The sequence below is a fragment of the Larus michahellis genome, chromosome 1 (genome assembly GCF_964199755.1).
Source record: "Larus michahellis chromosome 1, bLarMic1.1, whole genome shotgun sequence".
Taxonomy (NCBI): domain Eukaryota; kingdom Metazoa; phylum Chordata; class Aves; order Charadriiformes; family Laridae; genus Larus; species Larus michahellis.
Window position 1 is genome coordinate 64,137,343 of NC_133896.1, and position 18,533 is coordinate 64,155,875.

General features: G+C 41.1%; 1 protein-coding gene across 9 annotated transcripts in view; it reads left to right on the top strand.

Annotated features, from left to right (window-relative positions):
• DGKI (diacylglycerol kinase iota) overlaps positions 1–18,533 on the top strand; it is a 217,073-nt gene that overhangs the window by 182,433 nt on the left and 16,107 nt on the right. For all 9 annotated transcript variants that reach the window (XR_012586453.1, XM_074582700.1, XM_074582709.1 and 6 more), the window contains one exon: positions 4,428–4,453. Coding sequence is in view for 8 of the 9 variants with exons in the window: in XM_074582700.1 (XP_074438801.1) it covers positions 4,428–4,453 (26 nt within the window). In the remaining variant the exon portion in view is untranslated. The remainder of the gene's footprint in view (positions 1–4,427; positions 4,454–18,533) is intronic.

Consider the following 18,533-nt stretch of genomic DNA (forward strand, 5'->3'; position numbering starts at 1 on the left):
CGGTCTCTGCCCTTCCCTCCTTAGAAATGAATATTCCTTCTTGCACCCTTCCAGTGCTGAACAAATCTAGTGCTTGCACATTGGAGAGTGCACTTGGAAACAGCTGTGAGTGTTTGGCTGTTTGGAGAAGGCTTGTACAATACTGAAGGCTGTATTGGCTATCCTGGGGATTAGATTTTTGCCAGCAATTGATCTAAAGCCTGTAAGAGTGAGTGGGAAAATTCCAGTGAGCTTTGGATCAGACCATTGACTCTGAGGCACAGTGCTGTTTTAGGTGGGCATGTCTCATGTCTTCAGTATCGTAAGTCTTCCAATTTGCTGGAAGCATCTAGTGAATGTATGAGTAGGGTTTTTTTTTACATTATTATTCAGGCTATTTTATGCATTTATAAATATGTATACTTCATTTCCTGGGAGATCCTTGTGTTAAGCACAGAAGGTACTGCTTTGCTTGCATAGGGAGCGGTGGAACAGGCAATGCACAACCTCCCCTTGCAGACTGAGGCTTCCAAGTGCTGTTATCTCTTCTGAGTAGAGCTTGCCATCCTGCAACAGGAGAACACTACTGTAGGACCTATAGCAAAAGGAGGGGTACAAACAACATGGACAACAAATGGAGGTGATAACATACCTCCCCTCCTCCTGCCTTCTCATCCCCTTCCCTATCGTCATAGTAATATTTGTCTTCCCTTTAACTGGCCACTACAGCAATAGCTTTTCATGAAGCACCTGTAAACCAGGGCAGGGGAAAAGTCAGATTAATGTCTTTGGTGAAAATACTTGAACTTGGGCTCCCCTTTCACACTTACGCATGGGAAAAGGGCATTGTTGGTAGAAGAGCTAATTTAATCTCACAATTCTGGAAATATAGCCAGTCATAGACAATCTGGCCTGTCTTTACTCATTTGGTGGGGGGTGGGTGATGAACCTTTCTACAATTTTACACCAAGATGAAACAAGTAACAGTTAATATGAAAAACAAGCAATTCCATTCTGAAACGGTCAAGAACAGGATATTGCAGTGCCTGAACCTTTTTCTGAAGGTTTTCAGGGTATGATTTGTTTTGTTATGTTTAACCAAATTTAAATCTCTTCAAGATTTCATTTGGTAAAGTGTTTTGACCCCAGTGGGACCACAGATCTTAACAGCACGTTAGTTCTTCTGAAGTATCTCTGACTTGCCTCTATTTTTTTTAAGGCATAGAGGTTGTGGGAATGATAACTTGCTTCTTTATGACAGTCAAACACACAGCTAGAATCACTCTGAGGGCAGCTGACAGGCACTAGATAGATGGTTACTGTGTGGATGTTAGCAGCTGAGAATCCTCCCTTCTCAGGACACTTGTCTGGTGACCAGTGCTGCCACAGTATATCCCTCACACTTCTTACAGACCTGAGAGAAAGATGTGTGACCGGAAATATGAGCATCCAGTGGATTTTTTTGCTGTCAGGAAAAGTCCCCTGTGGCTCTGGAGTGAGTGTATGTGCTTTAGAGCAGGTCATTAGACTTTCTTTCTTTCCTCCCTTAAAGGCTCCCATAAGCACGGGGTAGACCAGACAATGCATAAAATGTCCAACACTATTAGTGTGGACTTTTCAGCAGCCTCACTTCCTTACATTATACTCACAAGCAAGACTCCCCTTGGTGTAGTTAGGCCAGTACTTGAATGGTTTGGAAAATCCCTCCCCCTGCTAAAACATATGGCCTGAAATTGTAGGAGAATGTTGAAAGTCCTCTCCGTTCTTTGCCGAAATACTTTACATCAGTAGTGGAACAAAGGAAGCCTAGCTTATTGGGGTTGAACCTTTGGTGGAAGCTCTCATTGAGGCTTTCCTGTGGTTGAGATATTCAAAACCTCTTTCTGTGGCTTTGCAGCTACATCAGAAAGTTTGGGCTTATGCTATTTCTTTTCCTTGTGAAAGCAGGAACTGGCTCTCCAAACCCTCTGTTAACGATGGGCGAAATGAGCCAATAAGCTCAAACTTTATTGGGCTGAGGCAGTGAGGTGCATGTGTACACATCAAGATGCCGTGATTATATAAACCTTATTTTCTCAGGATACCACGCTAGACAGTTTCAAAAGATGCTTGATGAAGCCTTTCAAATGAAAACACCGCTAGTGGCAACACTAGTTCCTTAAAGCATCAACAACGGGAGAGACACTATTACAATACCACCACCTTCTCGATTAAAACATTGAAGGGAGAGATGAAAAATATGTTTCTGCATATTCAGTTTGCCAAAAATTAGTATGTATTTTTCAAAATACTATTGCCATGTGTCTTTGTTGCATGCCTTGAACGCAGTGGTTGAACAGTAAGAAATCTAACAGGTACTAATGACATCTGCCATAAAGAACAGCCAAATTATAGGATAATCTGTATGGTTTATTTTATTGTTTCAAATAAAGATCTGGAAGGTGATGAAACTGTGCAATTAAGAAACAAAACAACGGAATAAATTCTACTGAAGCTGTGGGATACTGCATTAGCAATGGATGGAGAGTCAGGATGTGTGAGCTAAGGAACCTGGCATGACTCCTCCATGTAAAAATATTTTTAAGTACCTAAAATTTTGCACCTCTTGATATGACCCATTCTGCACTGTTTAACCTTGTAGGAAACACTGTGTGTTGAGTTTTGACCTTCAGAAGGGCTACTACTGGGGTGTTTTGGGGAAGGCCTGTAACTAACAGGTCAAAGCAGTGGGACAGAGTCCTAGTGATGCCTCCTAATCTTCTGAGTAACCTGCATTCCTACTGTATTTCTACAGACATGGTTGAAGCGCAAGGGCAGAGCTGGCCTGGTTGGCAGCAGAACAGGATACATGCCTAGGATGTTCAGCAACAATCAGAGGATTTAATGGGAGTAGAGGATTAATTAATTCTGATCCATACAGACACATTGGCTTCATGCACAGTCAGAATCTTAATTAGGCAATCACATTTTTTCCTTTCACAGTGACCATTGCTCCAGCTGTGCTGTAACTCTTTCCTCTCTTTCTTTGCAAATCTCTTTTTTAAAAATAAAAATTTGCGTACCTCATTAGGAAAGTTTCCTTCTTTTCTTTTCATCTTTCCCATTTGCATCTATATATTTGCATATCTGCTTCTGATGTCCTATAATTCCTCAACCTTAATTTTTAAACCCATTATGGAATGAGATCATGACTCCTTCCTCAGCTCCTTTATTCCTCTAAATCCAGGGTTTCTAACTCTTCTTTCCCCCTCCTCCAGCCCCAGCCCCTGCTGACTCAGTTAAATATACATGTGCTCTTTTCCTCTTTGTTCCTTCTTTTCCCTTCACCCCTCTGTGGCTGCTTTTCTTATGTCAGCTTTCATCTGTTTGCTGGCAACACTAACATTTTTAAATCTTTAGTAATTTGCTATTTTTTTGTAGCTTGGTGCAAAATTAAATATATCCTGTAAAGGAAGCATGACTTGTTCCATTCACTGCAGGAACAAACTCCTTGTTATGTTGGAGGGGAAGGCTATATATGCAGTTGAAAATCTTTGTTGGGGAAGTGCTGAGGCAATGGTCCAATCCACTTTGTGCTGTCAATCTGATCTAAATAACTTAGGCACATCCCAGATTTGGCTGTACAGTTAGCCCCAGTTTTGCTAATCCAAGCTGCTGCGGCAAAGGGAAAAACGTAGAGCAAATACTTTACATGTCTTTTTGTTGCTTTGTTGTGGGTGCTGAATAAAATGATGGGTGTGATCCTGAGTGATGGGAGCTGTGTCACAAATCTATGGAATTCAGTGGGGACCTTCTGTTCATCATCAGGGGCACGGAGAGGTCTCTCATATTTTATAACCCCTGATGTATTATCAGAGACTTAAGCCATTGGTTAGGGTATCCTGTAACTCTTGTGTTGCTGCTGTTACATTACTTTTTACTGTACTTACATCTGTCCAGACTTTTTTTTTCTTTTTTTTTTTTTTTTTGTCTGCTTATGTTGCTTTTATGCTCTCCACCACAATGGCCACCTTAATGACTGCAAGGTCCTCTGAAGCTATAATTTCCTCAACCACCCCTAGCTGTGAGGTTTCCTCCTGGGCCACACTTAATTATGATCCCTTCAATAAACTCTGAAGGATCAGGACTTTCTGTCAGCTATTTCCAACAGTAACAGCAGTAGATAAGTTCTTTGCCAAGTACCTGCAGAAACTCTTGGCATGAGTGCTTAACAGTGCAGCTGCCTTATGGACATGACTCCATAAGGCCACTCTGGTCTGCCGAACCTGCTCTCTGTCTCTGCCCTTTTCTGCGCTTTTCTTGTGAGATGCCTTCCAGCCCTCCCTTCTAAGTTAGCCCAAGAATAAAGCCTTCCAATTCCTACATACTCTATTCCCCACAGTGACACCAAACCTTATTTGTGGCCTTTCCATACCAAAGATTGATTGGACTTTGTTGTTTTATTCCAGGTCACCGGTCTCTTCAGAAGATCAAGGTAAGATGTGTTTTATAGATACTAATGGCATGTTAAAAATGAGACCAAAGACTAGCTGTCAGCTGTGTTTAACGCAGTTGTGGTGGTGAAAAAGGACACTGATAATGCTCAAACTTTGTTCGCCCCTAGACATCAAGTGTTTGTTCATTTAGTTTGGACTGACAGAAGTTAAGCCTGTCTTGAGTTATTTGTAAAACGAATCTTGCTACAGCAAACTGAACTATTGCAAGTGTTTGCAATTTATTCACAGAACTGCATAGGGATTCACCTATGAAAAATTCTGTGTGGGCTTAATGGGTGATATATGGTATTCATGCAGATGAGCTGATTTCTTATGACTCTTACAGGACAGCGCCTTGTAGCAGATTGTGTTTGAAGGCTTGAACCCAAGTTAACTTGGTGTTGTGGTCTGAGCCGGGTTGGCCAATGACAAGATGACAGATGCTCTCCCCCACCTCTCACTCTAAGGAGGGGAAGAAGAGAGATAGAGATTTATGAGTTTAGGAAAAAAACTAAACTACTGTAATGAAAAATTAATACTAAAATAAAAAAAGGATATAGTGAAATAGATACAATATATACAAACATACACAAAACCGTATCAAGCTCTCAGGGAGATGTCACTGGCAGGCACTGGGAAATTTCCAGAATGAACTCGGTGACAAATGGAAACTGGAACATACTGATTTGGATCAAAAAGCCGATGAGCTGACAGGGTCCTCCTCAGACATCAGTCATTGAAGAAGCAGTCCATTGAAGAAGAGCCCACTGGAGAAGACTCTAAGAAGAAGGGCCCTTGGAGAGCAGCCAACCTGATCCCATTGATCCCTCACCTTTTATAGTGAGCACGGCAGACGGGATGGAACACCCAATTGGTCAGTTTGGGTCACCCGACCTGCCCACAGGGGTAACCCTTCCACAGGGTAAACAACCGAGTCAGCTGACACTGGTTGCCACAGCAACAAGTGTAAACAAGAGCCTCTCACTGAACAGAAAGTTGGCTCTGTTTTACCCCAAACCAGGACACTTGAGTAAACGCTAAAATCAGTTTGGTAGCATGGTATGGAATTTAGTGCCGCTGGGAGCTTCTACATATAAAAATCTCATGGCTTGGGAAGCAAGAGTTGCAGGTTATGGTAATATGCTTGCTCTGAAGGAGACTCAAGGATCTGATCTTTGCCTATGGACTAAAGAGGGAGTTTGCAGTAACTATCTGGTTAATAACTATGACCTACTTCGGTGCTTAGAGCTAGGTGGTGTAAATATCCTCCAGAGTACAGTAAAAGTATGGTTGCATTGGTACTGAAATTCAGAAGCATACTGCAAGTGAGGTGGTAATTGCACTGGTAGAGTTGCACAAGGAAAGGAAAAAAAAAAAAGATTAGACTGTAGCTGAGTGGAAAAGTTCATCATGTAGCTCTGAATCTAGAATATAATTTTGGACCAAAAAAGAAAAAAAAAATCTATTTTCTCCTAGCATTTAATTTGTATGCAATTACACAATTAGTAAAATTTCTGGCCAATACAATAAGTATTATTCAAGAAGGATCCAGTTAGGGAATAGTAAGGACTATTGCAAATAGAGATGTAAGGAGGTCTGAGCCTGGAAGTATGTTGCTGAAGTACGTGCACTTGGAGCATGGAGTGAAGAGTTAGGTATCAACCTACATTGTCCTTGGCTCTGGCCAATATCTTTTTAGTCCAGTATAGTGGCTGTCAAACATGTTGTCATTAATAAATTCTCTTCCATCTCCTTGACGTGTCATTTCTTAGTAAAGAAAGTTATAAAGCAAGCCACGAAAATGGACAAACCTGTCAGACCAAATATACATCTAGCCCACCTAATCCACTCCTAGTGTCCTTTAGCGGTGGATCCCCTGACAAATAAGAGCATGAGAATGGTAGAAGTATACAGTTTGAATTTGCTGGTGTACCCTATCAAGTTCCCATGATTTACAGCCTATTGACTTTGTGAACCAGAGGCAGTTTTCTTGTTTAATAGTTCATCTGATTTTTACCATGACCACAGCTTCTTAATATAAAGTACTGGAGACTTGTGAGAAGTTAACAGTATACCCCATTTTTCCAGCGCTCAGGAGAAATTTGAAAACTTTATGGTCTAATATACTATTTCAAGACCTTAAGACCTGAACTTAAGCTGCTTGTCACTGCATAAGCTTGTTAGTGATAGACTACTCTTTTTATTTCCCTTGCATTTATTCTATGGCTCCATTTTTATCTATTAATGGAACAACAGACAGTGTAAATGTATTTCCTTGTATATCTTTAGACTTTAGTATTTCCTGCTGCTGTAACGCTTTCCTTCTTTCCACTGTTTTTATACTATTCTAGTTTTTCACAAAATCTTTCTGTTTGCCATCTACTATCTTTTGCCGGGTCTGGGTCTGGCTTTTCAGGTTTGATGAACATCTCTGAATAGCTTCTTCCTTCCTTTTCTTCCCTTTCTCCCATAAGAAACCTCTGCTGAAATGCAGAGTGAAAGGCCTATGTTCCCTTGACCAATTAGTGACATGATAGTGCTAGTTAGAAGTTTTGTGTGGAGTATCTAACTAGATTTTTCATCCATGTAAATATGTAGGAGTTTTTCTCAAACACAAAAGATTTCACATGCCCCAGTGGCTTCTCAGAAAGAGAGGTCCAATACTTGGATTTCCTCTCTCCCGCTATGCCACATACAGACCATGGTAAGTCACCACAGTACTAGAAAGAAAACATGACGGAAGTGCGGTAGCACAAGCTGTTTTGAGCCTAGGTGTTTCTCAGCCCACTTTATGCATATGTGGAAGCATCTAAAATTAGTCTTGGATCTGAAATCTCTTATCTAAACAAAAAAGGGAGGATCCAGGACAGATCTGAAAACTTATCTCCGAATTGTCTGTCTCTTGTGGTGTTTATGCGGACCTGTCCTGGTATTTTTTCTTGAAGTAGGTATCCAGGAATCAGTTTTGACACTCTTATTTTCATTAATAATCAGTACTCAACTGTGTGGCTATTCAAGATGTTAAACATTTATGTGTAGTTTTATAAGGCACTAATGCTTTGGGGCGCAGAATGGGGTGAGATCCAATTTAGAATAACCTACCCTCACATGTCTGTGTTTCAGCTACTCTTCCCTGTTATGGGGCACCTTTCTAGTGCTGATTTTCTGGTGACGTGGTGTCTTGGCCATTACTGAGAAAAGGTGCTTTTCTTATTTGTGTTGGATCTTTTGTTTTAATTTCCCATTCGGTTCCTGATCTTTGTTTTGTCGTCTTTAATCTTCAGTCCTCATTTTTTCTTCTGCTCTGTGTTTCTTTCTTTCCATCATCCCTATCTCTGTTTCCAAATGTCTCTTTCCCCTTGACCATGAGGTTGCATTCTACATAGGTTCTTGCCTTGTGCTCCTCACTTTGATTTCTGAATGTCCTGCTCCTCCTCAGTATGGACTGCCCACTCCAAGCACTAGTTGCATGCAGTAGCTGTAACGTCTATCTGGTAGCAACAGAGTTGCTACCAGAATTAGCATCTAATGTGAGTGGCACTTCCATTAATCCCTGACAAGACAATGCATTATGCTGTCTTGAAGAGAGGGTGAGGATAAAGCACCATCTGTCTGGGACTGGGCATCTACTGAACAATTGTAACAGCACACAATGCTCCTTGTTGTGGACACGAGTTAAAGGCACTTTTATCAGTTACAAAACAGAGCCATTTTAATTGGCACAGAAAGGGAAACACTACTGCTAGAAAATCCCAAACTTCAAAAGAAAAAAACAAACCTCTTAAAGATTTTAGAAGATTAGTGTCTTTGTTCTCGGAGGAGGTAGTTAGAAAATATGTAACAAAAGAGTGAAATCCATCTTCTTTCCTTTTCTCTGTCACTCTTTTTTTTAATAAAAAAAAATAAATCACAAATAGAGCAGAAAAAAACCCTAATCCCCAAATTCTCTAACTGAGTGACAAAATGGAACAAGCTAAGTAAATACCAAAGCATAGTAGTTTAGACAGGGGATTAGGGTGATGGCTGTGAAGAATGAAATGGAAGGGCTACCTGCTCAGTCAGGTGAGCCCTGATGCAGTTACATGTCTTGCAGCCTTGGAGGACAATGGTCTTTCTTTGGGTGCTAGGACTAGCTGAGAATCAACAACGGGCAAATGACAGGGCCACAGAAGACCTGGTGGATGTCATGAGGGAGGGGACAGGGAGCCCCCCTCTTAGTGAATGGTACCACCTGCTGTATTTTCATTCTATAAAAATCCTGATCTTATGCTCAGGAGGTGTGAAGCTGTTGGAGGCTATTGAAAAAAATCATAACAGGTATGGTTCTGTGATGGGAATGCAGGCTTCTAATGCATCGCCTGGCCAGTACATGGTCATTCCCTGATTATCGTGGGGTGAATGGTTGAGGTTTACCAAACCCTTTCTTCATCCAGCACCTTTCAATACTGCACTGTACACAGTATGTATGCTAGATCATGCCCTATGCACTCTTATTCACAGCTGGCCTGCAGAAATCTGCATACAAACTTTTCTATGCTAATGCATTGAATAATATTCTTATATTTTATATTATCTTTGGTCTAGTTTCATCTGGGTTATCGTTACCATGCTTTGGTTACCCTGTGTAACTGATATGGCTGTTCTTCATCATCACCTGAGCAACCAGGGGAAATGCTCTTAAAAGATCACAATGAGTTCCAGTTCCATTTCAGTCTTCTGGGGAAAAAATAATACCAGCAAACTCTTGAGTAGTGTGTGGACATTGGCATGTTATTTATCTAATGGCAACTTGGAGCTGATGCAGCTCAATACTTGTTTGCCTAACTTCAAACAGAGGAACCTTGCCTTTGATGGAACTACTCAAAGTTTTAAATGGCTATATTAATGCCTCTTAAGTAGCAGTCAACCCCAGTGCTTAGTTGTTATGCATCTGAGTTGCATTCTGATCTGGTGACAGGACGTTCCAAATATTTGTGTCTCTGGTCTCTTGCTCTTGTTTCTCTATAAACCCGTGAAACTGGGCTTTTTGCCTTGATTGCTTCTAGCAGACATGCTTTTCTTGCTGCATTAGCATAATTTCTAGCAAGCTTTTCTGTGATTAAACCCAGTTGTTGTTTGTTTTCTTTTTTTTTTGTGCAATAGATTCCAAATTCATGAGGGAACAGGGGACAACTGAGAAATTAAGACAAGAGGCAAATATATTCCAAAGAGAAATTTTGGAGACAGTTGGTTATTACAAAGTCATGATATGATACAAAGGGTGAAGATGAAGGGTGATATTTCTGCTTGGAAAGATGAATGGCAACACTCAAAGATCTTTCACATTCTGGCAGATGGTGGTTCCATGACAATATTTAGAGTCGTCCAGTATGGATATCCTATCCTTGGGAGGGATTTTTGCAGAGCCAAGAGTGCATTAGAAGTGAAGCAGGTTTGAATGCTGACCTTCAAATTAGCCTCTATTAGAACAGAGGGATTTTCCACAGGGATTGCTTAGCCCAAGTTCAAACTGGAAGCTTGGGGCAGGAAGGTGTAATTCTGTTTCTAGATATCGGTGTAGATAGAGAGAGCTGCTGTATGAATTACAAGGAAAGTGTGCGTGGAAGGCAGTGGCAGCTCTTGCTTTGCAGTACAGCAGCTGCACAGCAACATGCTTTGCTGTGCAGTATCTGCTGCCGCCTTGTAGGCAAAATGTGCTGTGCGTTATGGTATTTGCTCCAGTGCTGTCTGCTCCATTAAAGAGAGGAGGCCTGAACCCATGCAAAGATGGCTGTAGGATCCCCAGAAAAGGGCTCAAGAGCTGAGAACACTTCCTGGGACTTCCAATACATGGGATTTCCTGTTGTCCCTGGTGGCCTGTGGGAACATGGACTTCACTCTCCAGCCTCCTTTCTTCTTTCTGGAGCCACCGCCCACTAGTCTTGCTCAGCATAGTCTGCAAAGGGACGTTCTCCTCAAGAGTTTTTTTCAGCATCCTGCCATCCTGAATAGAAGGACGAGCAGGGAACTACAGATGAACCCAAATGTCTCAGTGCTGGTAGAATTTATGAAAAAAAAAAAAAGGCACCTCTATTTTGTACACTGGATTTCTTCAAAAGAGAGAGTGATGCTTTCGTGCAGCTCCAGCTGAGAAGCTATATTCTTCAGGGTGATGTTGCACCCCTTCACCTAGCAACAAATTGAGATGTCTTGGAATGCTTTCTCTGAACAAATCAAAGACAGTACAGTGAGGGGGCTCCTGACTGCAGGTATTTATTTTGATTAATTAGCCACTTTGAGAAGAAAGCCCTCCTGGATAGTGTTTTGAAAGTATGTTTGTGGCCAGCTGAGCCAACAGTTCCTTGGGGATCTCCTCTGAGTTTGTTCATTTACTTCTCAGCTCAGCAGAGGCTGGTATCAACGCAGAGCCGTCGTACCCATAGCAAGAGAAGGCATTCTGTCAAAGCACATCTCTATGGCTGAGGGAGGTCCTCTCTGCCCCAAACCTTTAAAAGGTGCCTACGCCCCACCTCTCGTTGCATCTAAGCAGGCTGAGGGGTCAGTAGGCAGCTGGGATGAAGAGGTCTGGCAGATGTGGACATCTGAACAAGTAATAGAGGAAAACTGGGGAATGTTTCTTTCCAGATGGCCACTGCCATTATCCCTTTTCCCCTCTGGAGGAAGGAGGAGTAAAGAATGTGTTGTCTGAATCAGGGCACCTATTTTCAAGCAGAAGCCCTGGGTAACCTTGCAACCTACTTTGCTCCTGTTTTTTGTTTCTGATGGGGGCTGCTCATGGTCGGATAAGAGTGGCAACTTGCTAAAGCAAAACAAGAAAACAATTCGCTCCATCTGCTGAAGACTCTGGCCAGCAAATAAATGCTTGAACTGACTTTCAGATTATTTAGTCCTACTGTGAGGCCCTAGCTTGTTGAGGAAGAGCTACTTAGATACTGACAGGCAAAGGCACTGCAGCCAGCCTTGCAGTGGCAAAAAACTGAAGGGAGTGTGGTAGGGGTGCCTGTGATTGTCAAGTCAGGGAAGCGGGGAAACAATGTGGCCTTTTTGTTTTTAAATACAAAATAAATCATTGCTTAATTATTTTACCTAGAATTTTCTTCCTGCCAAAGTAATGCCACTCTATTGATAAAGTGGCTGCATTAGTCAGCCAGTCTTCCCTGCCTTGTGTTCTCGCTTGATCAGAGACATTTTCTTCCATTACATCGCTCCTGAGAATGACACTAATTGTTCCTGTGTTGGCTTAAAAATAAAAATGGTGGAAGAAAAAAGGAAAGAAAAAAAGTGAAGATGTCTACCAGATGGTACTTAGTTTATCTGCAACTGTTCTTTGGGTTTTTAGACCATTTACAGAGGAAGCCCTTTTTCTTTATGGTCATCCCTTTCTTTTGTAAATCTGAGTTAAACGGTCTTGCAGGAAAAGTTTGGCATTAGGGTCTGAATACTTCCACTCGTAACTATCAACTGCACTCTCAGCTCAGCACCAGTGCCACATAAACAATTCAGGGTGGACTCTAATTGGCATCAAAGTACCTTTAAACTAGTCTGACAGTGCAAATGGGGCCTTAAAGGCAGCTTGAGTGTAATTTACATCTGCTTGAAAGCCTCTTTATCCTTCCAGAGTTGTATGAAGGGACTTCTGTGTAAGTGAGAATTTAGCCTTTCTTTCCCTCCAGCAAGCCTGTGTGGTTGTTTTTACTTCCTTTTTCCTCTCTAAACAGTGGTTTGATGCTGTGTGTTGTTTGAATCCAAAATTCTTGAAAGGAAAAGGTTTGTAATGCATATTTATAACCACCTGAGTAATGGATGATTTTTTTTGCATGTTAAAATTTTTGTCTTCTTCCTAAATTAGGCAAACAGATGCAGGCAAAACTGTGTCAGTTCTCTCCTTTGAATCCTCATGGGATAAGGTGCTTTTGTAACTAAAGGACAGCCCACAATGTTTAGAAGGGTTTTCTACCTCTTTATGCAATCCTAGAAATAGATGTTATTGAGGTATGACTTATTCAGAGGGCCAGCTTGCTTCAAAAGTGTCTCTCAAACCACAGGAGAATGTGTGCTTCTGCACACGTTTTCCTGTACAGATGGATTAGCTCGAGATGCTGTGTGAAGGCCTTCATAATATTCCCCTTGCTGGATAGTCATCAGACGTCTGTGTCTGGCTGCTGTTCAGCCGATCTGCTTTCGAGCTTTTGGTTGCAGCAGGTTGCCGCACTGCCGGTTTTCTTGGTCCCTTGGGAGCGTTTTGAGCTCTCAGGCTCTGTATTTGGTTTTCTTTCATGGAAGCAGTGCCTCACAGCACTGCTGCTGTGAGCTACCTAGACTGGTGCCGTTGCTCTAGGATTCCCTAAGAAGCCTAAGCCTTTCCCAAAGCTGAATTCCTGTGGGGACATCTTGTTTACCACCTGTTTCTTTGGGATAGTGGCAGTAAGCAAACACATTTTGGAAAAATTTTAAAAATCAATGACTCTTTGCTTTAGCCAGTACAAGAGGGACTATGTTCTAGGCAGGAAGCCTCTAAACCGCAAGTCTTTTTGTTGTCATGTTTCCATCATGGTTTGTATACAGCCTTTGGGCTGAGGCAGAACTCCTCTAGCAATTCCAGGAACCTTTCTCCATTCTCCATTCCCAAGCCAGACAGCTCTTTCAGGGGCAGACAACCAGCATCTTCTTTCTCATGGCTGATGATAGATTAGAAAGAGATGTTGCTAACATATAGGGCTAGACTTTCTAAAAGGGCTAGTGAGAGCCTTTTTTTTCTCTTTTTAAGCTATAATTGCATTTATAAGTTGCTGTCTCTTCAGGTTTACAGTCAATTAAATTCCCCATCAAAATGCCCCTTGTTTAGTTGTAATGCAGCCTCTTTCTAGAGCATTGAAAAGTGAAACTGGTTCTCCTAGTTTGTTAGCCATCTTTTTGCTGAAGATGTTCCATATTGATTGCTCAGACCCAAAGTATAAAAATTGTGCAAAAATATTCTTCTGTTTGCTGCAAGCCTTTTTATCGTCTACTATATCTCAGCTTTAGTTCAATGTGGAGGTAGAAATCATCATAAAAAGAAGACAAGATGGAGGTTAGCATCTGACACAGATATAGCCACAAGTCTTACCATCAAACAGCACTACTAAGCTTTATGATCAGGCAGGTTCCCCATCAGTATAGATGGTAAATAGACATGAAATGGACATTTTTTTGGCTGAACACAGCTTCTCCTGTGCACAGCTGTAAGGAAAAATTCGGTCCTGATGGTTATGTTAGGACCAAATATTTGTGTCCTTATCTTGGCATAAGTTGTTCACTGTTATAATAACAAGCTGCAAAGGGCCTGAGTGTCCTTATGCTGTCCTTAAGCCTGGTGCAGCTTATTTTGGCCCAATCAGTTAGCCAATAGTCAGGGACCTTTGCCCCATTCTATCAGGAGAAAAATCTGGTTGTCAGAGTCAGACAGCTCTTTGATGTAAAGTCCTTTTTCAGTGAACACAGAAGTAGTTATTTTCTTGCGCAGAAGTTCAAGCAAGTCTACATAGTGGACACTTTGCTTTTGCTGCTTTTATTTTTTCTAGCTTTTTTTGCCTCTCTTGTACCCACACAAAGCTTTAACGATTTATTTCTGTGTTTTTTTGCCAGCATCTAGGAGACCCCTCAACCCACAAGGCTTAACTTGCGTTTACTGTTTGTCATGGTCTTCAGTAGTTGCTTCCAGTACTTGCAGGTGCATAAAATAGATGAAGAAATATTTAATTGCTCCTTCCACTCAGCTTAGCTTCAAAGAGGAATGTTTAAGCATCATCAGCTTTCGTGAGACTTGAGATTGTCAGTAGATCAAAGACCTGCGTGCTGATAGTCATTCCAACAAAGCGTTATTAATTTTGTAATTTAATTTCTCAGTTATGTAGACAGTTTGGCACATGTATTTTAAAGTTGGTTTTGGTTTGTTTTTTTGTAACTTTAAAAGTAGATAAAATATTGGGAAGAAGTAAAGGGTTTGCAAAAGCTCAAATGCAGAAATTTGCTGTCTGTCTTCACCATAGATCCCTAAAACTTTTCTATAGCACTGGCAGACCCTTCAGAAATGTCAAGTATATGTGCTGCTCTAGATCTTAGATGCTTGTTTTTCACAGTCATCTTGGAAGGGGAGTAGTTCACAAGCCAAATCCCCGTGGTGCCCTCCACCCCTTTCATCTGCAGGGGCTGAAGGTTGAAGATTATGGCTAGAATAGAAAAAAGTCAGTTCTGTACATTTCTGGGTAAGTTATGTTACTGTCAGTTTTTCATATTAGGTTTGATCCTTACTAGATCGTACAAAGCTATTATGAGCAAATTGTTGTTTACAGAGAAAAGAATGTGTTTCTCAATGGTAATCTATACGGACTTCACACTCCCTTGAGAGCGTAGCTTTTTGAGTGATTGAAATAAGGTTGTTATTGATTTCTATAAAACTAGTGGGAAATTATGAACGAGGGCTTGTTTTCTTATCATTTCTGTAATGCTGATCTTTAACAGCTCAGAAGACTCCAGCTGTGTAAAAGCACTCTTCTAGTCAGGGTCAGCTTTTAACTTCTCAATGTGTAAAACAGTAATTACTTTAAATTTCTGGCTCTATGAATTTCACAAAGTCTACAACAGCAATAAAGAGCTGGAAATGTTCTGGAAGGTAATGACAGGCCAAGTTAAGTTTAATAACTCTCAAGAAATTTGATGATGTCACCTTCTGCTGCAGTTTCTTCTTCATTATCAGCTCAGCAAGGTTTGAGTGAGGCAGTATTTCATCTAGTGTACTTTAAGAGTTCCCCTGAGCAAATCTAGCAGGAGATGGTGGCGGACACTGAGGCTCAAATTCTGGGGGCCCCACACAAAAAGCTCTAATGTCTAATATTTTTATTAGCTGCCTCTAACCAGTAAGAAACAATGAGCACTGAAATGTGGATGGCATATCAATTCCAAGTGCTGAATCAGGGTGTTAGCTGTGTCTTAGAAAGGCACGGACAATTGCAGGCACTGCCTGATAAATAAGGTTTCTACAAGGTCCTGATCACTTCAGATTGTTAGCTGTCTTATTGTGTCTTTTGAAAGAGCTAAAGATTTTATGAGCCTTAATTCTGTTAAGTCGTGGCAGTTGAATTCTGCCATAATTTCCCATATGCTTAAATGTTGTCATACACTGATCAGATGCATTGTTTTAACCCGTGGTAAAGATGTATTATTGCAACTAATACTTTGCTCTCTGTATGTTATACAAAGAGCTCCCAAAACTTCTGAGACCATGAGCATTGCCTGGTCCCAGGAGTATCATACCTTGGAAACCCTTAAAAGGAGGACTCTCCACTTTGTCCTTGTTTGGTTGTCCTTCTTGCAGGTGATCAGATGTGGCTTCTGGCATCATGTCATTCTGAAGGATCCCCTGTCTGTCTTAGTTTGGCTCTTAATTTAGGTACTGGAAGTTGGAGGTCATTTTCCCTGGAACTTCTGCAGCCCATGGAGGGAGATGAGCAACAGGAACTATTTCAGGGACACCAGGTTGCTTTCTGTGGAGGGTTTTTTTTTTTTCCTGACCATCCAGGCAGCCCTGTAGGACCTCCTAGGCATCTTGCAGCCCCTGAAGTTACTGGGTACAAATACCTCACTCCTCCTTTATCTGTTTCCCAGTGTTGAATGACTGACTTTTGCAGCACTGTTTTAATGCTCCTGACTTCACATGCAGAACCAGAGAGCAATTGTGATTTAGTAGGTTAATTTTATGGCTGGGAAACAAAAATATTTATTGTAACTCAGTGACATTAACATATATTTTTAGAATATGAAATAAAAATAACTGTTTCCAATAGAAACAGTGGGCACTAACATAGAAATAACGAGTGACACGTGCCACAGGAAAGGTGTTGTTTTTTACATTTGTGGATGTACTAGTAGGTGGTTTTCCTCTGTCTCAAGCTGCACTAGCTTGCAGCATTACCATAATTCAATTAGCAGCCTTTTTAACATGGCTTTTTTTTTTCTGTTACTGCATTATCCGCTTGTGGCTGTTCAGTATTTAATTTATAAGTCAAATACGTGGGGCTTTTGTTTGTTTTGGGGATTTTTTTGTTCCTTTGTTCATGCCTGGTGTTTTTTTTTGTTTGTTTGTTTGTTTTTAAATGAGGTTTCTTTTGTAAGTTGGCCCACGGGGGTGGTTAGAACCTGGTCCCAAAATTTACCCAGTGGAAACTAAAAGTTGCTAGTCTCTAGCAATTGTTACCTACGTAGTCTACATTTCTGGCTGTCCATATCCTAGCAGGTAATTGTTTCTGTCAATATCCATCACCCTGGGCAGTGACTGACACATTTGCTGGCAGTTTCAGCAGAGAGGTCAGTGATGGAGCAGGGATGGAGCAGGGGTTGTCCGCAGGGGTGTATCGGTAGAGAGGGTTGAGCTTTGCTGAGAAGGCAGCCTGGGGAGTTTACCACCGCGGCAGACCGAGCGCTTCCTTGTTATACAGACAGAGCACTTCAGTCTCCAGTCTTGTCAAGCTGTCACCTTTCACCAGCAATAAATCTGCTTGCTAAATAATTGAAAAAAGTAATAAAACATTTTTATTAGTCATGACAAATGCTTGTCTTAGGAGGACTTGAGAAAATAGTGACTTGATTTAAATATTTATTACATCAAGTAATTTTTGAGGCATCTTTAAGACCTGAAGGTATTTTATGATATGATAAAACAATTGCATAATTCATGTTATATATTACACCAGTGGTGCAGTGTTGCTCAGAAGAAATAAAACTATTCTCACTTTAACGTTTTTAATTTTAAGCTAGCCTGGCATTGCATGTTAACAGCATTTTTGTCCAATTTCTCAGTCTGCTCTCTCTTTTCAATGCCATCTGCTTGCTTGTTTTACCACCTCTTTAACAACCAGGTGATTTTTGCCATCTTCACCCTCCTCCTCAATATGCCCAGCAGTCCCATTTGGGTTTATGGGGTTAGTGTGCTAAGCAATATTCATATATTTATGTAAATGTGTTGCCTGTTCTAAAGAACCTGTCTCCATTTCTAGTTCAATAGCTTCAAAGTCTTCCAGCATCCTGGCTTATAGCACTGAATTATTTTACTGTAGTCTAATCTGCTTGTTATGCCAGCTGGTTTTGTTGATCTATAATGTATTCATTTATGCAATAGGTTCTACTCTAGCAAAGCACTTCATTTTAAGTGTGCAGGTAGCCTTGGTGGAAAGAATGTGATTAGCTCAAAGCTAAGCACCTGCCTTAAATGCTTTGCTGGATTGGAGGCTTAGGAAAGAGGAAAAGATTGGTCTAATTACGTTGAATGTGTTTTAGAGCTGCTTTATCCTAATAGCTTTATCATCAGACCAACCTCTGGTTATGGATACTCAACGTAGAAGATATCTCACAGCTTGCCAAGCTTTTCTTTTCACTTCATAGTTTTCTAGATCTCTCTCCTAGCTTTTCTGAACTATAATCTTAAACATGGTTTGCATAAGAATATGTATCTCTGCCTCTTAGGAAGTACCTTCAGAGAAGCCATGTCTTAAAATGTTGCATGTAGAAGGCGATGAAAAGCTGGCGTCACAAGTTCATTTGATTTTTCATGTGTGTGAGGAGAGCAAAAATATTTATACAAGTCCAGACTGGAGCAGCCCACAGAACAAATGTGGCAGTGAGACCAGATAGGTGAAAAAGGAGGGAGATAAAATGAATGACACATGGGTTAAATTCTGCTCTGCTATTAATTTGGGCTGAGACAGCATTAGAACTATTGGGAAAAATAAGAAGGACGTAAACCACTGAAAATGAAATCTTAAGAAAAGATGCACATATATTTTTCCAGTTCTAGCTCTTACCCGTTGGTGTTTGTCTTTTTCCATGCCTCAAATCTGTGTGTCCTCACTCCCACAGGTGCCAGGGAGATTTTCAGAACTTAGTTTAACTCATGGTCACCATAAAAACTGCCCTAAATCCAATGCTACAAGAATTGCTGCTACTGCTTACCAAAGTCAGGACTTAGCTGGACAGGGGTTTTTGCTTTTCCTGCTGCTGTGTGGCCAGGGCATGAGGCATTGCCGAGACCAGAAAGGCACACACAAC